The sequence below is a fragment of the Ctenopharyngodon idella genome, chromosome 1, assembly GCF_019924925.1.
Source record: "Ctenopharyngodon idella isolate HZGC_01 chromosome 1, HZGC01, whole genome shotgun sequence".
NCBI lineage: Eukaryota > Metazoa > Chordata > Actinopteri > Cypriniformes > Xenocyprididae > Ctenopharyngodon > Ctenopharyngodon idella.
Window position 1 is genome coordinate 15,650,653 of NC_067220.1, and position 24,734 is coordinate 15,675,386.

General features: G+C 37.2%; 2 protein-coding genes across 4 annotated transcripts in view; both read left to right on the top strand.

Moving 5' to 3' along the window:
- The window catches only part of LOC127518759 (uncharacterized), an 81,751-nt gene that overhangs the window by 20,538 nt on the left and 36,479 nt on the right, over nucleotides 1-24,734 (top strand). The gene's annotated exons all lie outside the window — the stretch shown is intronic.
- Nucleotides 1,589-17,396, top strand: LOC127518840 (uncharacterized). Of its 3 annotated transcripts, XR_007931681.1 has the most exons (6): nucleotides 10,644-10,727; nucleotides 10,859-11,245; nucleotides 11,372-11,533; nucleotides 13,063-13,106; nucleotides 13,232-17,041; nucleotides 17,159-17,396. XR_007931681.1 is itself a non-coding variant. In XM_051906061.1 (5 exons), the coding sequence occupies exons 1-5, from the start codon at nucleotides 1,628-1,630 to the stop codon at nucleotides 17,270-17,272; spliced, it is 744 nt and encodes a 247-aa protein (XP_051762021.1). In that variant the 5' UTR covers nucleotides 1,589-1,627; the 3' UTR covers nucleotides 17,273-17,396. The 3 variants fall into 3 exon arrangements, 2 of the variants coding, with proteins under 2 accessions (XP_051762021.1, XP_051762008.1); XM_051906061.1 differs by lacking the exons at nucleotides 10,644-10,727; nucleotides 10,859-11,245; nucleotides 13,063-13,106 and adding exons at nucleotides 1,589-1,664; nucleotides 1,781-2,167 and having other exon boundaries at nucleotides 16,998-17,041; XM_051906048.1 differs by lacking the exons at nucleotides 10,644-10,727; nucleotides 10,859-11,245; nucleotides 11,372-11,533; ... (1 more) ...; nucleotides 13,232-17,041; nucleotides 17,159-17,396 and adding exons at nucleotides 1,589-1,664; nucleotides 1,781-2,167; nucleotides 2,385-2,537; nucleotides 2,747-2,796; nucleotides 2,900-3,266.

Genomic DNA, 24,734 nt, shown 5'->3' on the forward strand with positions numbered 1-24,734 from the left:
AAACAAGTAGATGACAGGATTCTATCCTTTTCATATTGCTCCTGCACACTATTTATTTATTCATTCATTTATTTAGCAATACTAGAATAGTCTTTTTTTTTTTAGTCAAGGATCATTTGCCTGTAAATGTATGGAGGACCAGTATAAATTCAGCACATTGGACAGCTCCCACTGCTGAACGTACTGAACAACAGACATGTTCATTCTGAAAGATGAAGTATATGTGGTTCTACTTTCTGTTTGAGTAAGCATTAGGAGAAGCCACATGTGCATTAGCTCCTTTAACAATATTTATTTCATATTTAACAACTTACATCACATTACACATTACAAATCCTGTTCATATTTTTATATCATTTTTAATAATGTGCAAATATCTGTGCGCCTCTGGACAAAGCTTTGTTTCCATGTCTAATAAGTAATATACTTAAGAAGCTGCTTATAGAGTAAATTTAAAGTATACTTTATTTGTGAGGTTTGCTAAAAAAAATGGGGAAACTTGTCTTCAATAATAGTCAGGGCTTTGAAAACTACTTTGTAAAAGGAACAGGACGTTACTTCACTCTGCTTTAATAATAAAATACCTGTTGTTTTCATACTGCCATATGCACATCATTATATTATTTTATTTTTTAAATTAATCTTGAATCAAAATAACTTCCCCTCCTCTTGCAGTGACATCTCTTCTCTTCTCTGATGACGTGTTTACTGGGACAACCTGTCACTCACATGACATCACAGCAATAGCAAACCACAACCACCCAATCAACTCCTGATGGACAAACTCAAGCCCCACCTTACATTTCCTAAAAAATGTAAAAAAGCATCACACACTTTTGTGTAATAGTTGATTTATCATATATGTATTGATCTGTTATTATATTAAATATTTTATGTATTAGTTACTGTTTTTGTTTTAGAATATAATGCAGCTAATTTCAGCTCAATGGACTGCTGTCAGTGTCAGTATAACTACAGTATAGACAAGCTGAGCAAGCTTCCTTCGTGCAAATGTGTGAACTCTAACCAACACACAAAACCACACATAGGCTAATGGAAACATTTGTGCTTGTTGACCAGTGATCAAGTAAGAGATTGTGAGAGTTTGACGACATGGCACAGCAGCAAATGTGAAGGCGTATGCTGTAAGTGGTCTGAATATAAGAGTTGTGGTTTCCTGTTTTGACATGTTTACACGTTGCTGGTATGAACCCACTACAACAGAGAACATCATGAATTTTATTGCTGAACTTTGACGACCAACTGAAATGTAAAACACAAAATTTCTCAACTGAAGATGATTATCTGCATGTATGAATCAAAATGATTTGATACTAAACATATCTATCATATCTATCAGAGAAATAAAATTTTTACCCCCTCTTCATATCTGTTTGATGACGATTTCTGTTTTTGTTAACCAATCAGAGCAAAGAAGTCTATAGGGTAACCAATGATTGGTTAATACTGCTCTTTGTACATACACATGATAACCTAATTTATTGGCCAACCCCTCTGTGACGTGAAACATTTTAGAAAAGATTTTCCATTGACGTGAACCAATCAGATGAGAGCTGACGTCTGTAAGACCCTCACCAGTGTCAGTTACTCACAGTCACTCACAGAGATGGAGAGGTCAAGACTCGCTCTTGTCGCGCTCACGTGTAAGAAAAAAATGGTTTTGAGAGTTTTTTGAATGTAAATGTCAATATTACAGTGAATATTTTTGTATGGTATTTCAAATTTAAGTGCTTTATTAAGTTATTTTGCTCTTTTACAGGTGTTTTGTTGTTCAGTCAGAACAGAATCTATGGAGCAGAAGTGGAGATGAAAGTCAGACCAGGAGACAACATCACTCTCTACTGTGATTGCTCTGTAACTCTTGGTATTAACTTTGTATGGATAAGAAACTGCTCTCATGAAAATCAACCCTCTCTGGAAATGAATTTAATAAAATTGGACCTGGAGACATTTCAGCGTTACAACTTTATCCACAACCGCTCCAGTAATTCTTATGATCTACATATTACTAACATCAGTGTCTCTGATCTGGGACTGTATTACTGTGCAGAATTAGAAAATAAGATACATAAGGATGAAAACGGCATCATCTACTCAACTAAAATGCACTATTATGGAAACCGAACAACTCGTCTCTCTTTTGCAGGTAAGAAAAAATTTATGCTAGTTATTATTATATCATTGCTTGTGTAATTCTGGAGCAGTTTCCTCACTGAAGAAGCAAGATGAACAGAACAATAATATGTTTTATGGGCATTCATTGATAATCCACCCCTCTCAATGAAGAAGAAATATGAGCATAATAATAATAATAATAATAATATAATGACATTCATTGATATGTTTATGTTTATTTTATATAGAGCAAGTAACTTCATGTTCTGGACTGAACATCACCTCCACTCCTCATGCATCAGACTGTGTTCTCTGCTGGACGCTGCTGTTCAGTGTGTGTCCAGTGTGTGTTCTCCTCTCCTCCATCTGTTTGTACTGCCTCTGTCAGAGGAAAACTACAAGTAAATATTCACTATTTCACACTCTTCTTTTGCAATACCACAGATTTAATTTAATATACAGATAAACAGCTTTGTCAATTAGAGTACTTTGGATAAGCAAAGCTGCAAACAAAATTTGATGGTAATGTAGAAATTGAAATGTAACACACTGAACCATTGCATAAACTCATTTATGTATGTGATGTTCTAATTTAAACAATCCATTGTAGATGCTGCGACAGATCAAAAAGACATTTCGAAAGGTAGAAATACCATTGAGGTATGAACAATGCAAACACACATGTTCATTAATGACATTTAAATATAATATATGCAAGTTTCAGAAAGCAGCTTCATTAATTCATGAATTTTCTTTCATTCAGGGTGAGGATGAAGAGGTGTGTTATGCATCTTTAGATGTGAAAACCAGGAGACAAAAACAACGTAAGACAAAGCGAGTGCAGAGTTCAGACTTCAGTACATATGCTCAGGTCAGAACAGCCAGAGAATAGAACTAAAATAGAACTGAGGTGCTTTCTGAAACTTTCCAAATATGATAAGGGTCATTATCATGTAACATTGATGCAAGGTAGAGGACTTTGTACCATTAGAATTACATGTAAAAGACATGTAATTCCATACTTGGATACTTGGTCCCACTTTATAAGTGTCTTTAACTACTAATATTTAAATTAATAATTTGATACAATGTCCTTATTGTGTACATACATGTTCCCTTTCAAGGGAACTCGCGCTGCGTAGTTGCTATGGGAACGCCTCTGCGTGATGTCGTCATGAAGCACGTATGAAATCTGTCCAATCAGGAGACGGAACGACATAGGCGGGTGACTTCACTGACCAGGAACTATAAAGCCAGCCCGAAAACACTCTCATTCAGCTTCTGTGTCTTCAGCAAGCGCTACGTGTATCTTGTCTGTCTTATTTATTGTTGTCTGTCTACCATCATTTGAGTTCAAAGATCGATATTATGGCGAGTGAACAGCAGCAGCAGTTTAGAAAGTGTGTTCATCCCTGCCCTCGTTTTATTACGGGTGGGGATACACACGATCTTTGTGTTGTCTGTTTGGGAGCGCAGCATGCCCAGGCAGCTCTCGAGGGGGCTGCCTGTGTGCATTGTGAACAGTTTCCTATGAGGACGCTGCGCTCCCGCCGAGCCCTCTTTGAGGAGAGTGGCTCGGTTCGCGCGCCCCAGGGCACGGGCCCCGCTTCTGCTGAGGCAGGACGGTGTCTCATGTCCTGGGGTTCGCAAATGGATGTAGCAGCAGGGTTAGAGACGGGCCCAGCCTTATCTCTGCCCTCACCTGCTGCATCCGGTGTGTCGATTCGGAGGCAGGAAGCACGCGTTGCGGTTTCTTCCGCTCCGGTCAACACAGTCACGTTAATGGCATCTAGTTCTGAGGAGCTGGACGTTGTTAGCGTGACAACGGGAGAGACTGAAGACTCGCCACTTCACTCTCCCGCGAGCGAGGAGCTCATGGAGGTGCTTACTCGTGCTGTTGCCAGGCTCAATATCGATTGGCCAGCCGAGAAGCAAGAGCAGAGAACTGGAAGTAAACTTGATGAACGCTTCTTATCGTCAAGGTCTGCTCTACCTCCATGTCAGGCACTACCGTTTTTTCCCGATCTCCACACTGAGGTGTCGAGATCGTGGAAGAGACCGGTGTCATCCCGTGTTTACTCCCCTCAAACCTCCACATACAGTAACGTGGTTGGTATGAGAAAACACGGGTATGGGGCGATGCCGAGAGCGGAAGAGACGCTTGCGAGCCATCTCTCTTCACAGGCGGCATCGTCCCTCAAAGCCCCGACATTGCCCACTAAGCCGCTAAAGACTACCTCAGCGCTAGTGGGCAAAGCGTACTCGGCAGCAGGTCAAGCTGCGGCATGCTTACACACTATGGCCATCATTCAAACATACCAAGCTGACCTGCTGAAAGACTTGGGCGATAGTGAGGAAGTGGGGGCTGATTTCATCCATGAGTTGCGTCAATCAGCAGATTTAGCGCTCCGTGCCACCAAGGAGATGGCCAAGTCAATCGGCCGCACTATGGCAGCCCTGGTGGCTATGGAGCGCCACCTCTGGCTAAATCTGTCTGACATTAAAGATCGTGACAAGACGTTTCTCTAGGATGCCCCACTGAATCCATCTGGCCTCTTTGGTGACGCTATCACATCTGTCACCGAGAGGTTTCAGGAGGCGAGGAAGCAGGCTGCTGCTATGCAGCAATTTCTTCCTCGTCGTGCCCAAGTCCCTTCGGCTGCTGGGTGGGAGAGAGTGCGCCGGGACGGGGCCCGTCTGTTGTTAGTAGCCCCGTTCTGGCCGGCTCAAGTATGGTTTTCGGACCTGGTATCCCTTCTCGACGGGTCTCCGATGGTGATTCCGATCAGGAGGGACCTTCTCTCTCAGGCGGGGCGGTCTGATATTGCACCCCTGAAGCTGCGGGCGTGGCCTCTGAGGGGGCACAGCTCATAGGTTCCGGTCTCTCAACCGAGGTTGTTGAGACCATTCTCCAATCTAGAGCTCCCTCCACGAGGAAACTCTACTCTTTGAAGTGGAGATTATTCACTTCTTGGTGTGAAAATCACCAGTGGGATCCTGTTAACTGCTCGGTTAGCGCAGTACTGGAGTTCCTGCAGGATAGATTTTCTTCAGGGTTATCCCCCTCCACACTGAAGGTGTACGTGGCGGCCTTAGCTGCTTACCATGCTCCTTTGAGTGGGGTATCTTTGGGGAGACACCCACTTATCACTCGTTTCCTCCGTGGCACTTTGAGGTTGAGACCCGCAGCTCGCACGAGAGTACCGGCTTGGGATTTGGCCATTGTGTTGCAAGGCCTTTCTATGGCCCCCTTTGAGCCCATCGAGGAGGTCCCAGAAAAATTCTTAACACTTAAGACAGTGTTTCTTCTCACTATTACGTCTCTCAAGAGAATTGGAGACATTCAGGCCCCGTCGGTATCTCCATCGTGCCTCGAATTTGCGCCTGGTAATGTTAAGGCTTTCCTTCATCCCAGACCGGGATACATACCTAAGGTCCTCACTAATCCTGTGAGACCTATTGTGCTGCAGGCCTTCTGTCCTCCTCCATTTACGTCCTCGGACCAGGAAAAGCTAAATCTGCTGTGCCCGGTGAGGGCGCTGGATGCATATGTCCACAGAGCTGCCATTTGGAGAAAAGCTGATCAGCTATTTGTATGTTTTGGAGCACCTAGGAAGGGTCTCCCTGCATCCAAGCAGAGAATGAGCGAGTGGGTGGTCGAGGCCATCTCACTTGCCTATGAGTCAGTTGGACAGCCTTCACCCTTGGCCGTCCGGGCTCATTCAACTAGGAGTATGGCTGCCTCTAAGGCTTTAATCTCAGGGGTTTCCCTAAATGATGTTTGTGATGTGGCAGGCTGGTCCTCACCGCATACATTCGTGAGGATTTAAGAATTAGACCTCGGCTCCACTCCAGGGGCGCAGGTGTTTCTGTGAGTTGAGCGCTGAGGCCTCACACGAACGGTCACTTGCTCGTATGGCGACGTTGGGATTTCATTCCCATAGCGACTACACAGCACGAGTTCCCTTGAAAAGGAACGTCTTGGTTATGTATATAACCTTAGTTCCCTGAATAGGGAACGAGATGCTGCGTTGCCCTGCCATACTCCCGTCATGCCCGTAAGCGACTTGCTTCAGTATTTCAGAAGCTGAATGAGAGTGTTTTCGGGCTGGCTTTATAGTTCCTGGTCAGTGACGTCACCCGCCTATGACGTTCCGTCTCCTGATTGGACAGATTTCATATGTGCTTCATGACGACATCACGCAGAGGCATTCCCATAGCGACTACGCAGCGTCTCGTTCCCTATTCAGGGAACTAAAGTTATATACATAACCGAGACGTTTTTACATTGTACTTATATTTAAAAATACATGCATGTAATTACAGCTAATTTTTGTAAATAATTACGTCTATATTTACATCGTTGAGCCTTCCCAGCCATGTTAACCCACCCTTAAACCTACCCAAACCATGAAACCTATCCCTAAACTTACCTGAATCCCACCTCAAAAGAAGCAAAAGTGTTTTTAATATGAAATGAAGACGGCTAAACATTTTACCTTTTTTTTTAAATTTATTTATTTATTTTTAAATGTAAGTAAATAAAGACACCTAATATAAAAAGTGACTGGATATTTTAACAACCCCCCAATGTTGTTTTCCTCTATTGAAAGTGTTTTTTAAAGTCTTTGTGGACACACAGTGATGACCTGAATGACAGGATGTAGAACTGGGTTTCCTGTTTTGTTTAACGTATTTGCATTTCTCTTAAACTGGATGATTGCAATGTTTATTTGACTCATTTTTACAGTCAGCCTCATTAATTTTTCCCAAAACATACTCCATGGTGAATAAAGCATTCTGTGCTTGCTAAGTAGGTTAGTGTGGTTGGATAACAGTTAGCAAACAGGCAAATTATTTATCATATCTTAAAACTATCTATCATATAACTACTGTAAAGTTAAAAGAGAAATGCCCGCTTTAGTTGCTTCTCTGTAGTAAGATATATTCTTGTTTTTTCTCTTGTTTTCTTATTTTTCGTTGAACTGGTGCATGTTAGGTCTGCATTTTTTTCTATTTGTGCTTTTAATTCTTTTGAACAGTTAAAATCTAATTGAAATCAAAACAAATTTAAATATTTAAAGCACTAAACTCTATTTAAAGAATAGAGTTGTTCTTCAAAGGAGTTTTACTGAAGTGCACTGTCTGTGTCTTTTCTTGAGGAAGGGTCTTGCTTTGTTTCCAGTTAAAGAGATAACAGTCTTAACCACAAATGTTTCCATTCAGTTCAGTGTTTGTGTGAACATGAGACAGAAGTAAGAATATATGCTTAAGTGGTGAGTTTGTGGTGAAATTGGTTTGTGTACATGCAATGTCAGCAAAAGCTTGATTTACAGCGGCAGTCTTTCTTTAGACTCTCTGATGGACGAGGAAGTATCACATTTACTGCATCTCTCAGAATGAAGCACAAAGCGGGTTTCAGTTTTATTTGCTTTCATTTTTACTTTAGCAATGCATCTCACATGACCACTCAAATGATGTTCAAATGATGCTGAAGATATCAGTGTCATGCCATTTTAAGTGATAGTTCACCCAAAAATGTAAATTCTGTCATCATTTACTCCCCCTCAAGTTGTTCCAAACCTGTATGAATTTCTTTGTTCTGCTGAACACGAAGGAAGATATTTTGAAGAATGTGGGAAACTGAGCAGTTCTGGGTGATGTTTATAGTATGGCAATGTATATTTTTACTTGACCATGATCTGTTGTGTCTGAAAGAGACTCATGGTGTTCAGAGCTGTAATTGTGTTTAGTTTTATTAGTGGCCTGAGGGGGGCAGTGTGGATTTGCTTTTTGCAAAATATCTAAAACAATTTAAATGCTTGTTACACTCCACATTCATCTGACTAATATTTTAAAGCACATTTTTATGTGAAGGTCATATAGCAAATAAATGTGTCATATCAATTCATGTTGTGATTCAGTTGATTGAGTGTCCTTAACTGTGTTTGGCAATTCATTAAAGATATATTAAAGATAAGTGGCAAAAGAACATATATAGGAGGAACATATTCATTTATTATTATTGTTGTTTATTGGGTATGTATGTGTGCGTTTCTGGCCCTATAAAAAGAAATGGCAAAAAGTCATAGACACTCTCTATGGCCAGTAGGTGGCGCTCATGGAATTTCTACAACAATGTTTTACTGTCCAGTTCAACAAAAAAATCCATTCCACACTTTGCAGAAATGCAAGTCTGACAGAGAAAACTGGATTATAGAGTTATTAGAGGGTTATCGCAGTAACTCTGTTTGTAGTTGAATTAAAAGGGCAAATAAGGTGTGGGTGATAACGAGACATTTAGACCATTAAGTCCATTCAATCATTTATTTATTCTATAACTAAAGTATCTCATCTGCACAATATCTCCTGCAATGAATTTTCAAGAATTTGGAACCAAAATCAGGGTTATTATTAACTATTAAACTATTATTAACCAAAACTAAAACCATAAAAATTTTTCCATTACATAAGATAAATTAATCGCTAACTGAAATAAAAATTAATATATATATATATATATATATATATATATATATATATATATATATATATAACATTTTTCAGTGTCATTTAGTTTAAGTCAAAGTTCTAAAATAACTAGATCAACTAAAATAAATAAATAAATAAAAACGTTTAAACTAACAAAACTAATACAAATAACAAAACAGAAAATAACAATACAATTTAATTTAAAATATTAACAAAAACTATAATAGTATATCAATAATAAAATAACACTGCATAAAATATATGACATTAAAGATCCACCATCTTGAATGAATCATTGAGTGATCAGTCGGGAGTCCATTTTTCATTGCATTGAAACTGTGGCTGCGTCCACATACTCTCTTGAGCAGGTACTTATTTTGAACAAGAACTTACTTTGTACATTCTGTTTAGTATGAACGTGTGTAATATGAAAGTAAAACAGATGTACTACATTCGCCATGTTGTCATTATAATGCCCAGTTTATACACTTTGCAGTCTTTGGACATGTTAATGTTAGCATTTTATGACAGTGTTGCAAAAGACATACATGCATAATACAAAAAAAGAGATGAAATAACAGGCAATTACATGTTGTCAGGCTTGGCAACACTTTACTCCTCTGCTGTCACTGTGTGCTTTAGCTCTGATGGGAAATAATATTACAGGACTGTCATTAGTTAGATAATCACATGAACACAGCCATACATTCTTGTATAAGGTGTCTCATTGTCATATCTGAAATAACCATGTCTGCGTTTGATTCCTAACAGCTGTTCTAAATATACCATTCACATTCATCTCAAACACAGAAAAGATTAACTGACCTGATCTGGGAATCTCTGATTCAGTCTTGGATAAAGATATAATGGAAAAAGACACTCGAAAGCCTGAAAGAGAAGGAGTGTAGAGGACAGTGATCTTATACATTCAGTGCTGTAGGGGTTGAAAGAGCTGCTGTCAAAATAGAAGCAGCGTTTTAACTTGAGTAACAGTTTCACTCCATCTAGTGACCTACAGAGGACCAGTATAAATTCAGCACATTGGACAGCTCCCACTGCTGAACGCACTGAACAACAGACATGTTCATTCTGAAAGATGAAGTATATGTGGTTCTACTTTATGTTTGAGTAAGTATTAGGAAAAGCCACATGTGCATTAGCGCCTTTAACAATATTTATTTCATATTTACAAAATCAAGTCCCACATTTCCTACGTTTTTCTTGTTTGTGAAGATATTTCACTTGGAAGTACGTCACAATAGGGAAGATGATCACAACTTCTGTTTCATGCTAACTTTAATTTTGTGTAGTTGATTTATCATATGAAGTATTGATCTTCACATGTGTTACTGTTTCTGTTTTAGAATATAATGCAGCTAATTTCAGCTCAATGGACTGCTGTCAGTGTCAGTATAACCACAGTATAGACAAACTGAGCAAGCTTCCTTCGCGCAAATGTGTAAACTCTAACCAACTCACAAAACCACACATAGTCTAATGGAAACATTTGTGCTTGTTGACCAGTGATCAAGTAAGAGATGTGAAGTGAGAGTTTGACGACATGTCACAGCAGCAAATGCGAAGGTGGTCTGAATATAAGAGTTGTGGTTTCCTGTTTTGACATGTTTACACGTTGCTGGTTTGTACCCACTACAACAGAGAACATTATGAATTTTACAGCTGAACTTTGATTAAAAAAAAATATTGACCAATTGAAATGTAAAGCACAAAATTTCTCAAGTGAAGATGATTATCTGCATGTATGAATCAAAATTATTTGATGCTAAACATAACTATCATGTATCAGACAAAGTATTTCCCCCTCTTCATATCTGCTTGATGATGATTTCTGTTTTTGTAAACCAATCAGAGCAAATTAGGGTAACCAATGATTGGTTAATACTGCTCTTTGTACCTACACATGATAATCTAATTTATTGACCAACCCCTCTGTGACGTGAGACATTTTAGAAAAGATTTTCCATTGATGTGAACCAATCAGATGAGAGCTGACGTCTGTAAGACCCTCACCAGTGTCAGTTACTCACAGTCACTCACAGAGATGGAGAGGTCAAGACTTGCTCTCGTCACACTCATGTGTAAGAAAAGATGGGTTTGAGAAAGTTTTCAGCTGTTTTGAGAATTTTTCGAATGTAAATGTCAATATTACTGTGAATATTTTTGTATGTTAATACATATTTCAAATTTAAGTTATTTTGCTCTTTTACAGGTGTTTTGTTCTTCAGTCAGAACAGAATCTATGGAGCAGAAGTGGAGATGAAAGTCAGACCTGGAGACAACATCACTCTCTACTGTGATCGCTCTTTAACTCTTGGTTTCCTCTTTGTATGGATAAGAAACTGCTCTCATGAAAATCAACCCTCTCTCGAAATGGATCATACAAAACGGCTCCAGAACACATTTCAGCGTTTCAGCTCTGTCTACAACCGCTCCAGTAATTCTTATGATCTACATATTACTAACATCAGTGTCTCTGATCTGGGACTGTATTACTGTGCAGAAGTAGAGAATAAGGTACATAAGGATGAAAAAGGCATCATCTACTCAACTAAAGTGTACTATTATGGAAACCGAACAACTCATCTCTCTCTTGCAGGTAAGAAAACATTCTGCTATAGTTATTATTACATTATTGCTTGTGTAATTCTGGTGAACTTTACCTTTCTCTGTGAAGATGTGTAGAATTTTTTTTTGTATATCTTTTTTTGTTTGATTTATATAGAGCAAATAAGTTCTGGACCCTTGAACATTACCTCCACTCCTCGTGTATCAGACTGTGTTCTCTGCTGGACGCTGCTGTTCAGTGTGTGTCCGGTGTGTGTTCTCCTCTCCTCACTCCTGTCCTCCATCTGTGTGTACTGCCTCTGTCAGAGGAAAACTGCAGGTATCTCGTTCACTGTTCATTTCCTTGACAACTTTCATTATGATGTTCTCAATATAAAACCTAATGTCTTTGGTCAGCGATCAAAGCTGCAAACAAATTATAAATTAGAAATCCATTTATCTATTTATCTACACTCTAGCAACCACCCTGAGTACCTTAGCAACTGCATAGCAACACCCTAGCAACCACCTAGAATACCCTTGCAACCGCAGAGCAACACCCTAGCAACCACCCAGAAACCCTAGCAAACGCATAGCAACACCCAAGTAACCACCCCAAGTACCCTAGCAACTGCATAGCAGCAACCTAGCAACCACCTTGAGTACCCTATCCACCACATAGTAACACCCTAGCAACCACCCAGAATACCATAGCAACCAAATAACAACACCCTAGGAACCACCTCGAGTACCATAGCAACTGTATAGCAACCACCCAGAATACCCTAGAAACCGCAAAGCAACACCCTAGCAACCATCCTAAATACCTTATCAACCACATAGCAACACACTAGCAACCATCCAGATCACCCTAACAACCACCCAGCAACCACACAGAACACCAAAGCAACCACATAGCAGCACCCTAGCAACTGTCTAGAACACCCTAGCAACCACATAGCAATACCCTAGCAACCACCCAGAACATCATAGCAACCTTGTAGCAACTGCCTTGAAACCACCCAGAACATCATAGCAAACAGCATGGCCTTAAAACCTTCAAACTTTTAAAACTAACGTTACTCCAAACTGAAAACCTTCAAACTTCAAGCTTTTAAAACTACTTCAAACTTTCTGGCTAGGCTTTCTCAAGCCAACATAAATTTTGTCTACAAACTTTTCAATCTAGGTATACATTTAAGTTCTGAGAAAAATTAATGGTAACACTTTATTTTAGGGTCTTTTAACTAGTTGCTTATTAGCATGCATATTACTAGGATATTGGCTGTTTATTAGTATTTATTAAGCACATATTAATGCCTTATTCTGCATGACCATATTCTACATTCTTAATCCTACCCAATACCTAAACTTAGCAACTACCTTACTAACTGTTAGTAAGCAGTAAATTAGGAGTTTATTGAGGGAAAAGTCATAGTTAATAGTTTATATGTGTTCCTATACTAAAGTGTTACTAAATTAACAACATGTACTTACTATAGGGTTAGGATTAGGGTTTGGTTTAGTTGCATGTAATTATGCATAACTTACTGCTATTACTATAGTAACTACATGTAACGTGTAACAACTACATTGTAAAATTAAGTGTTACCAAAACTGTTATTGTGTAGCTGCCTTAATGTGAGCTTTTTTGAGAAGCTGATTCTGAACTGTTTCACATATTTAATGTTGTTTATAGTAAAAAATGACTAAACTGTATTAGAATGATACAGTAGCATTTGTGTTTGTGTTGTGTTTACATGGTACAAACATTTTTATGTATTTAAGAGCACATACATGCTTAAAGTTACTATGTTCAGACTTGCATTATTTTCTCACTGTACTGTCATATTTTCATTTGATCTTTAGATTCTGAGCAGAATGCAGAGATACTCACTGCAAATGTTATTAAGGTATCTATATTGCTACTTGTTTTAAGGAAAATGTATCTACTGTATATTGTTACTTGTTTTTTAAGCTTTGCCATGCCAAAGACAATAGTTTAGTTTGTTTCATGTGCATCTCCTATTCATTTCAGGGGGATCCTACAGAGAAACATCAGTGTGAGATGAGTAAAACTGGAAAGATCTGCCTCCACACTGAAGTCTGTTATAGACTGCTGACATCTTCATATCCCTATGCCAAGATGTGATTCTACTGCTCAGTTTAAACAACTTACTGAAAATTTGCTGCTTTTTATTGCTCTCTTTTTGTACTCAGCAACGTCAACTATGATTTCTGAACGCTTTCGCCACATTTAGTTCACATGCACAAACAAACTTGCAGCACATTTTTCTTTATAATTGTATTTACATATACAGTTATGCATGATACACAAATATAAAATATTTCATATTTTCAAATAAAATACTAACGAAATAAAAAAAAACAAAGTAACATTTTATTTGCACATTTTCTGGTTGCAAATTATATTTTCGTAATGAAATAACATTGTTTTTTAAAAACAACATTAATTTGAAATCTTTTATTGGATTAAACAAAATAAACAAAAACAATAATAACTAATTACAAATAATAACTGTTTATTAGCCAGTTTGTTTTTTTGTCAATATGTCCTTCTGTGGTATAAAAGCTAAATTTAGACTGATCAGTAAAACATTTAAAGTGAGTGACAACAACTTAAATGCAGATCTGTTTTCCTTTTCAGTCCAGAATCATAATTACTTTCTTTGTCTTAAAAGGGACGAGAAAAATAAGATTAAACTTTACATTCTCTGTTCTCACACCTATCAACAGGATGTTGGGTTTCCTGTGTACGTTATACCGCTCATTCTTTCTTTTTTCTTTTTCTCTCTTCTTGTGTGCAGCTATAAGTACCAACTACAAATGTTTCCACTGGACTCTATCAACAGAAATGCACAAATTGACAGAACCACAAATAGTTTTCAGTAGAATTAAAATATGATCTATTCCATGTGCATAAAGCTAATGCACACATGTAATAAAGTATAAAACAAAAATAAACAGTATTTTTTGGACCAAATAAGTTTTGTTGCATTACAACAATCAAATAAATAAAAAATAAATAAAAATGAGTGAAGAGATAGTTGCTGTTGTCGTGACAGCTGTTTATTTTACAATTTATTATTTCATATTTTTATTTATAATTTCATGTTTCACTTCATAATTTGAACAGATTTCATAGCATTAATCCAGTTTATATTTCTGTGCAGCATTAAACAAAGACATCATTTCGTATTGATTAATTTAAAAACAGTCAATTGGATAAGAAATAATTATAAAAGGAAAGCAAAACTCAATGTCTCCATCTAGTGGCTAATACTCTGAACCTTTCAGGTGCAGTCAATCATTTCTCATTACAGTTTTTCTCAATCACTTTGGCTCAATTCTTAATTGAGACTTCTTTTTTTTTTTTTTTCTCTCCAAACAATAAGTTTAGATGTCTGAACAATTAGTTTCTTGTTCACATCAGATTTGGATTTCTTATTGATTTAAGCAAAAGTACAATTGTCTACAATTTGCACAGTATCTAAATGCACATGGCTGGTCTAGACTGATGAGTTGATTCTCAGTGAAATGGTTAAATTCTTCACAACTTCTAAACATTCTTTCATTATGTGAGCCTTCACATGCAAAATGATCCATTCAGTTTTCAAAATCTGTCAGATAGGCCTGGAAGGTCTGCTAAATTAGCCTGCCATTGTAATGAAATAGGAATCACAATCTTACTAATAAACCGATCAAGTTTGGAATCATATGGAGTTTGCCCAGCACAATCACTACCATTTTTGAACATGGAGGAATGTCACAACCCTAAAAAGCAGTAGCTATAGCAGTATGTATTCATAAAGTACATGTATTTTCAACATGTTACATGTAAACTGAAAATTCACAGTTTCTTATTCATTTTATCTATCTTACTATTGCTCTTTCACAACAAGCAACTGAATTTTCAGTTGATATGTAACACATTTCTACAAAAATAAACTGCTGTTGCTCTTTAGGGATTTAGACGTTCCTCCATGTTGTGCTGGTCAAACTCCTTATATATCCGACTGTATGCTTCAGAACTTGATTGGTTGATTGGTAAGATTGTTATTCTATTGCATTATAATCGCAGGCCTTTTGCCAATTCAGCAGACATTACACACATTCCATGTCATAGGTATTTATGGAATATTGATAACTGAATGAATCATTTTGCATGCGAAGGCTCACACGATGAAAGAATGTTTAGAAGTTGTGAAGAGTTTAACAGTTTCACTGAGAATCAACACGTCAGTTTTGATCGACAAGCCATGTGCATTTAAATATTGTGCAAATTGTAGACAATTGTACTTATTCTTTTGCACACGTGCCAAACCACATGCAAATTGCTTAAATCAATAAGAATTCCAAGTCTGACCCCCTGCCCCTTTGATCGCGAAAGTGAAAGTGCCCTTTGCGGACGCATCGCGGTGCCCCCGTGTTCCCATTTCCCCTCCCGCGGAACGCGATTTCTACCGCGGGAGGACAATCGACATCGCCTACCTGTTCATAGTAAACAGCGCTATTTGTTTTGTTGTTAATGACCGAAAAACGACTTCAGATGATTCAGTGACAGAGCGGTCCGAACGAATTCAAATCGTTTCAGATCGTTATGCAAGCGCGTTTGGCCAATTCACGGAAAAGAAAGAATCGAGACAAAAGAATGATTAATTCATGAATGATAGGTATCGCTGGTTCAGTCGACAGAAATACGGAACACACATAATAACTGCTGAAATATTCGCACGGAAAACGTTTCTCAGGTCAGTCGGAGGAGCGGGCATGCTGCATGGTACGAACAGTGCGTATATAGCCGTACAGCTGCAGGCGCCACTGCGGCCACCTATCTAACCAAATTTAGTCGCACCGCCAGGAAAAGAGGAGGAGCGAGATTGGTGTGCCGCGGGCCGGATGGAGATGATTGGAGGGCCAGATTTGGCAGTTGACGAGCCCTGGTTTAAGGTATTTGAGAATTTCTTACTTCAACCTGTTATATTTTTCATTCACAAAATTAAAAGAATATTAATAATCTCATTGTATTTCATTGTCCTTAAACAGATCATAAAACTCCAATAACCCAAGGTCTATGATTTTTTTTTTTTTTTTTTTTGGCAATAACAAAGAACTGATTAAAATATGCCAAAACCCCCCAAAGGATCTTCATAAAACCTACAGGAGTTTTCAACCTCTTGCACTGTCAGAAACACATATTTGATCTTAAAAGGTTCAGTTAACCTCTTTTAAAACTGCATGGAGGAATGTTGCTATGCTTAATGGTTGTAATTATTACAAAACAACTTAAAAGATACAGCGTGTAATCCTAAGGGAAGGCTTGGTGGTAGGTTAAAAACACTTCATTTGGATGTTTATGCTTGTATTTAATTTAGAGGCAGTGTTTTTCTCTGACTCCACCACCAGATCCCCCACTCCTGTATCATACTATGTTCTCTGCTGGACGCTGCTGTTCAGTGTGTGTCCGGTGTGTGTTCTCCTCTCCTCACTCCTGTCCTCCATCTGTGTGTACTGTGTCTGTCGGCCTCACAATTACAATCATTGTGAAAAAACATCCAGTTTAATAACTGAATGATTAAAATAAGGAGTAATAAAGTTACAAAAAATATACCAAAGGGCATAATATTAAACTGTTTATTTGTTATGAATTTGTGAAAGTGCTGCAATGTCTGTTTAAAAGCACAAGAATACAAAGCAAATGTATGTTTAAAGTGTTTGTATTTTATCTACATGACAGACTATGCCATCATTTTGACATTTTTCAGACTTTTCATGTTTTTTAGGCTCCGAACTGAGTGCTGAGATACTCAAAGCTAATGTTCTTCAGGTAACTATTCTATTATTACTTGATGTCAGTAAGATTCACTATTTCAAAGATTTATAGGTTGATGTGGTATTTCACTAGTTCAGGTTGTTCTCTCTTCTTCCCTCTAAATTATTTCAGGCAGATTCTCTGGAGAAACATCAGTGTGAGACGAGTAAAACTGGAAAGATCTGCCTCCACACTGAAGTCTCTTATAGACTGCTGACATCTGAACATCCCTATGCCAAGATGTGATTCTTTCTGCTCATTCAAACACTCTCAGCTGTTGCTTGTAGGCCTGTATAGCTGCTTACGGCATGCTTTTTGTACATGCTTTTTGCACTAATCACAATAAAGCATAGTTCAAGCATGCTTTCAATGAGTGTTCAATAAGTGTTATGATTTACACCATCTATTAAAATCTATTATTTTCTTGAAAATATTAACATGAATTATTTTCCATGTGTGTTAAGATTATGAAGAACATGTAAAAAAAAAAAAGAAAGAAAAAAAAGTATTATTCAGCTTTATTATTTAAATGTTCAAAGCAGCTGGTCTAAAAGTAAACGCGTACAGTTTTGTGTCTCTGTTTTTATCTGTAGATCATATGAATATTTATCTCAAAATACATGTGGGTGTAAATTGTCAAATAAAGTTCAGTCAAGTACTATAAATACAAGTTTGTCAAATGTTTAGACAGAATGTCTAATATGCTTAAGCTATGAGAGTGTCTGTGAATATGAAATTATGAAAATTCAATGGCTCCATCTAGTGGCTAATAATAGTTCAAACTGGTCTGGTCCTCCTTACAATTGTAGATAATGACGTCATAAACACTTACCCACAAACCATTTCATCAGGACCAAATCATGATAAGGGCACAGAAGTCAGGAAATGCTTTTATGAGTGATAGACTGAATTAAATGAATCACACGTGTGCTCAAATTAGTTTTCTTTTCTTCTCATAATTTTAAGTATTCACGTTACGCAATGCTCTAGATATAAGATGAGACAACCCTCAATATTCAAGATAAAAACAATGCTGAATTAAATAATTTATGCTTAAAAACTTGAACAGTGTCTTCAGTGGCAGGGCAAAGACATAATTAGCTTGAGCAGATTGATATATTGCAGGAATATATTGTAGACGTTGCATGCAGGTGTTATATTGCAAAATGCAACAGTGGCTTTTTGATGGCACAGGATGTAAGAAGCGGTTTTCGTGTGTGAATTCAGTGCTATTTACAGGTCGTCATGGTAATATAGAGAGTCCGGCCTTCTGTTTGTTTTTCTGAGGTAAAAGTCCAAACCACAAATGTTTCCAGTGGTCTTTGTGACTGTCTTCTTATCTTGCTTACTTCCTTTTTAGCCTGTTCATTTTACAGGTTAATATTTTTTTTTTTTTAAGTTAAAGTTTATATTTTTTTATCAAGTTAAAAATATTTGTTTTTAATTTAGTTCATTTTCAAATTATCTATTTCTAATGTGTGTCCACCTAAAGTCCTTGTATTATTATGTAATTATTCTCAAATACGGTAAACAAAGTATTAGTAGCATGTTTAGATGTGGTTTTTACTGAGCTGTTCACTGTATGTGGTGCTGAAACTCTTTTGTTATGTTTCAATATTCACTTCAATTCACTCGTAATTCAGTCCAGTCTTGCAGAAGACTTAAGAGCTGCATTTCAAAGAAGTAAAGTAAGTTCTCCTCCCAGTTCTGAAACACATTTTAGACATGCTGAAACAGGAAACCACAAGCATGTGATTATATAAGTGTACTAGTAAGTGTAAGAGCAACATTTCAGGGCTCAGGGTAATACACACCTCAAGTAATTTTTTTTCATTGTTATACAAATATATAAAAGTAGAGTTAATTCTTGTGGCCAATGAAAACAATAGCCATGTAGTTTAAAGATGCAAAACAGGAAACCCATGATGACACTCAGCACTTTAGGTCATCTCCATTGTCACGTTAACTAGTGTTAACAAATGAGAGCTTATTGTAGAGTGTTACCAACGATTTATTATCTCGTATTTAAAGATACTTTTAAATATACAATATAAACAGTTACTGTACAGTTTGAGGTGCACAAAATATGTTCTTTTACAGTATTGTTAACCACATTCATGTTAGTTGTATTTTCTAATGTCATGTATAAGGCGGTTCCTGGCACTTTCAGTGGTTCACTGTTACTTTGTTCATATTTGAGTGTTTTCTATGAGGCTAATGTTGATTTCAGTGTGACCTACTTTCAAGGGATAGTTCACCCAAAAAATGAAAACTCTGTCATCATTTTCTCACCCTCAGGTTGTTCCAAACCTGTATGAGTTTATTTCTTCTGTTGAACACAAAAGATATTTTAAAGAATGTTGATAATCAAACAGCCATTTGTGACCCTGGACCACAAAACCAGTCATAAGTAGCACAGGTATATTTGTAGTAATAGCCAACAATACACTGTATAGGTCAAAATTATCAATGTTTTGTTTTATGCCAAAATTTTTTAGGATATTAAGTAAAGATCATGTTCCATGAAGATATTTTGTAAATTTTCTACTGTAAATATATAAAAAAATTATTTTTGTGAGTGGATATGCATTGTTAAGGACTTAATTTGGACAATTTTAAGGTGATTTTCTCAAAAAAAAATTGTGATCCCTTTAAGCTCACTGGAAACTGTTTTACATTCAAAACAATATTGTTTAAGATGATTTTACATATGGAACAAGTATTGCAATAAAAATGTTCAAAGCAAATGTCTTATATCCACTTCATGATAGCTTATGGCTGTTCACATTACTTAAAGCAGACAAATACCACTTATAAATATTATGACCACATTATAAAGCTTTTTAGATGTTTAAAAGAAGACTTTTGTCATTTCATGAGATGATACAACACATTTGTAAGGAAAGGACCAAAATGAGCTCAAATGAAATAATTAATTTATAGGGAATTATAGAGAGTCATTTAGTTTACGATAGCGTTCATCTGCTCGGACTGTAATAAGCTCTTGTAGCGAATGTGAATATCCAACTATCATTCATAGTGTGGACAGAGTTCATCTAGACGGTTCGAATGAGCCTGGTGCTGCCTGGATTGGTTGAGATTTCATTTATAATCATAGTAACATTGTCATTTTTCATCATTCTAAATGTTACAACTTCTATAACTGTTGCCCAATCTCTACGAAATTTTTCATGCTTCTTTAGAATCATGCTAGGCATATGCTCACCTATTTTCGTGAAGTTCCGAGTTTTCGTTTGAGATTTGTAGGCTTTTGAGTATATTTTGCCACACCCATTTTCTAAATGACCCTGTTATAGCGACCCAAATGATAAAGTTCAACTTTTTTTGATAATTATTGATCTAGAGATTCCAGAGAATTGTCCTGCACTGGTTTTGTTCCGATCGGGTGAAAAACCTAGGACTAGTTCGCAAAAGTAGGTTTTTCACACAATCATGAATATTTAATGAACGATTTGATTGACAGCATTGGTTCTTGAGGCAAAGTTGTTCAGAATGAGGAGATCTATCAAATGATATGCATATTGTGTGGATTTGTGAAACACCACGTGATTACAGAGGCATAAAACTCGTTAGCGCCAACTTGTGGCCGATTTCTTTCAAAATTCTTACAGACCTCTAGGACCACGAGTTGAACATGCCCACCAAGTTTCGTTCCGATCGGCCTCCGTTAACCTTGTCTAATAGGTGCTCAAACTTCATTGGCCGATGGCGGCCATGTTTTTTGAGATACACCAATGTCCTCATAGACTATCATGCCCCCTTGGACCAAGACACTGCATGCTAAATTTCAACTCAATCGGACTAACGGTCAGATGGTTATAGCCGTTTTCATGTTTTTTTCGTGTTATAGCGCCAACTAGTATACAATCGATGCAATTTTTTTATCGTGACCAAAGACTGTGCCCTTACACATGTGTACCAAGTTTGGTGCAAATATCTCATTTTGTTTTAGAGTTATAGCCATTTTAGTAAAAGTGGCTCCTCCCATTACAGAGATTTTTACACCTCTTAGTGACTGTAAATTAAAATTTCAACTTTTTTCTGATAATTATTGATATTCAGACTCCAGAGAACATTTCTGCACTGGTTTGGTTCTGATTGGGCAAAAAACCTATGACTAGTTTGCAAAAGTAGGTTTTGGACAAAATTCAAAATGGTGGAAAATTTTTCTAGGCGGAAATGAAATTGAAGATATACATTTTCTTCATCATGGACTCAGCTTTCCAATGATATAAGACACTTGAGTCTGGGACAAAAAGTCTAGGAGTTATGAACCATTTCACGTATTTGATTGCTGTAGCGCCACCTATTGACCGATTTTGACGAGTCCGGGTATCTGAGTAGCGAGCAAGACTACTACCATTTGACAAATTTTCAAGTCTCTAGGCCTTACGGTTTGGGCAGCCCGATCAGTTTTAGGGAAGAAGAAAAAGAATAATAAAAATCTGAGCAATTATAATATACAATCTCTGGCAAGAGCACGCCCATCAACGCGCGTTTGGCTTTATATAAGTCATCGGCAGCGCTGCACAGGTCACATGACTTCACGAAATCAACAATGTCACCAAAGAACTGTGTTTTTGGTTGTGAGGGAAAGATAACCTTGCTTCCCAAAGAACCCAGTGTTAAGTGGAGCTGAGAGTTTTGTGCTCACGTATTACATTGATGCACTCTCAATATTTGTTATTAAAATAACCGTGGCTGCTCGAGCCCTTATGGTTTTATAAACAAGGCCCAGTTCTATGCTGGATTTACAGATCGTTTGAAACTGAAAGATGGAGCGGTCACTGCGGTAATGATCCCGGTCATGAGTTGGAACCGCAGGTGGTGAGTAAAACTGCATCAAATGTCTGTTTTTGTTGACAATAGGCACCTAAGTGCATATAATGTAAACAACACGAACGTAGTGAATTCATAAATTCATTATTCATCATTCACTATACGCTATATTCATTATAGTGATTCAAAAGTTATCACACTTACTAAACCTTCAAGTTTCTCTGTGCGTTTCATAATTGCCACATTGTGTTTCACACATATCAGTCCCTGAAGACGAAAAGAGGATGACATGTTATCTGGGCCCCCATATGTACTTTCGGGTAGCATGGTTATGACGTTATGGGTTGTCGCCAGTCAATATGATATTGCCGAGATTGGATATGTGTTTCAGACACCGGGGGTGCTTCTCAATATCCCTCCTCATTTCCTCGCTCCTCTGTCCTCCATCCTATGACCCGGAAACCGATCAAACTCAGCCATCTTGAAGGACATCTCAATTCTCTAATTGCACCGTGAGGAGGTGAGGAATGAGGAGTGAGGAAGCTTCCACAGGTGTATCCTTTGTGGAAGTCTTTCTCGTCGAAAAACCTGACGCACGTATAAATTCTCCTCCCCCTTCATATCTGTCACAATAATTTAAATGTATGCTTTACTTTTGCAGTTTAAATAAACTTTACATCTCACATATTTCAACAGGGCATCTTGCTTTATTAATATTTATTATAATTTTTTTTTAAATAACCAAACTTTAACAACATATGGGCAGTTCCCTCCAGTGCAGCTGATGACGCTTTGAAGTGACGCTAAAGGGAGCGAGGATATCATTTCACTTGGTTCAATTCATCCGTCCTCGCATCTTTTCCTTGTGTCCTTCCCTCGCATCCTGAAGGGGTGGAGCTAAGACGCGAGGAAAGGAAGCAAGGAAAGGAAACGAGGATGCACAAATAAGAATTGAGAAGCACCTCGGTTTCCGCAGAGACAGTTCCCCAAGCATTCAGCGTTCCCTTTCGAAAAAAATATTGTAATGAATGTAATGTAATGCATTTTTCTATATGCAATTCCAGTGGCAAGGACATCTAATAGCTTTTTTTTTTTTTTTTTTTTTTTTTTTACATTTAATGGGTTACTTCTTTAAGACCGATAAGGAAATGTATACTAGACATTGTTCAAATGTACATAATCTTGTCATATCACATGCTGACCTTACAATTATGGAATATAGTGAATGTAATTAGAAAAGATGTTTGGTGTGGAGGACCAGAAGTAATTCAGCACATTGGACAGCTCCCAGTGCTGAACCCACTGAACCACATCTGCAGAAGAATTTCTGAATGACAAAAATGTTTTTGTCCTTCCTGAACATTAAGGAAGTATTAAGAAAAGCCACATCTGCATTAGCACCTTGCAGACATAATTAAAAATGTACACTACATACACCACACAAGTCATATTCAGCTTGCATTTGGCAATAATAAAATGCAAAATTGTGTCTGACAATATTAAATCACACACTGTCCTCAGCATTATCTGTCTGATGGTAAAAAAGTTTAAGATTTGCCTGATCGCAAAGCCAAATTTAAGCAAAAAAAAAAAAAAAGTTTGTAACATAATCGATTTATCTCTGGGTCATCTTAAAACCTTTTAAATCTCGCAGTTCTCACCTTCACTGAAAAGTCAAGCCAATGTTGATTCTGGGTTTGTTACACTTCTTTGCTTTCCCTTTTTAATCGTATTTTGATTTTGACTTCGCCTATTGCAAAATGTAAGAATAAGAGCTATTTAATCTTAGACATACAAAGATACAACATGAAAAAAAATTAACCATACCAATTAAAAAAAAACAAAAAACTTTGTCACACTGAAATCAAAATTGACGGTGTTTTTTATATATATTGCAGTACTATTTATTATAAATGATTTATCTGCGCACATTATTATTATTATTTTTTTAATTCATGCACCCTCATAATCTTTAATCAAAACAACTTCCACTCCCACTTGTAGCAGCTTCTCTTCTCTTCTCTTCTCTTCTCTTCTCTTCTCTTCTCTTCTCTTCTCTTCTCTTCTCTTCTCTTCTCTGATGACTGTTTTCTGGTGTGAAGATGGGGCATGTCACTCACATGAGATCAACCACAACTATCCAATGATCCAATCAATTCCCAATGGACAAAATCAAGTCCCACCCTACATTTTCACCCATCCATTTCACTTGGATATGCGTCACAACAGTGAAGAAAATACTACTGCAACTTCTGTTTCATGCTGACTTTATTCAAGGATACCTGTACGTCTGTAGTTCTCAGTTTAACAAATTTAAATCTACAGAATTACACGCCCCTCCTCTGTATCGAGCGCGCTCACTGAGCTTATGTAAAGAACAAAAAAAGTTTTGCATGCACCAGATTTGAATGAAGGGAGCAGGGAAGGCATGGGAAGAATACATCCCACTAATCATACAAGCTACTGTTCAACTGAGTAGATGACAGGATTCTATCCTTTTCATATTGCTCCTGCGCACTATTTATTTTTTTCATTCATTTATTTAGCAATACTAGAATAGTCATTTTTTTGTAAAAAAATTTGTGTATAATTAAAATGTTTTGTTATGGCATCACTCAAACAAACAAACAAACAAACAAATAAATACCGACTGGTTTAAGACCATTAGAGAAATAGTATATATAGACTCTCTTTAAACAATGAAATATGTATATTTCCATGTCATATCTAATCAGATTGATTTTTAAGAAGAATAATTCACCAGTTAATGTATGGAGGACCAGTATAAATTCAGCACATTGGACAGCTCCCACTGCTGAACGCACTGAACAACAGACATGTTCATTCTGAAAGATGAAGTATATGTGGTTCTACTTTCTGTTTGAGTAAGCATTAGCAAAGAGTATAG

Bases quoted from the DNA above. Each gene is read 5' to 3' on its own strand.
- LOC127518840 (XM_051906048.1), top strand. From the start codon at position 1,628: ATGGAGAGGTCAAGACTCGCTCTTGTCGCGCTCACGT. The intron at 1,665-1,780 runs GTAAGAAAAAAA...GCTCTTTTACAG, and splicing joins CGCTCTTGTCGCGCTCACGT to GTGTTTTGTTGTTCAGTCAG. The intron at 2,797-2,899 runs GTATGAACAATG...TCTTTCATTCAG, and splicing joins AAGGTAGAAATACCATTGAG to GGTGAGGATGAAGAGGTGTG.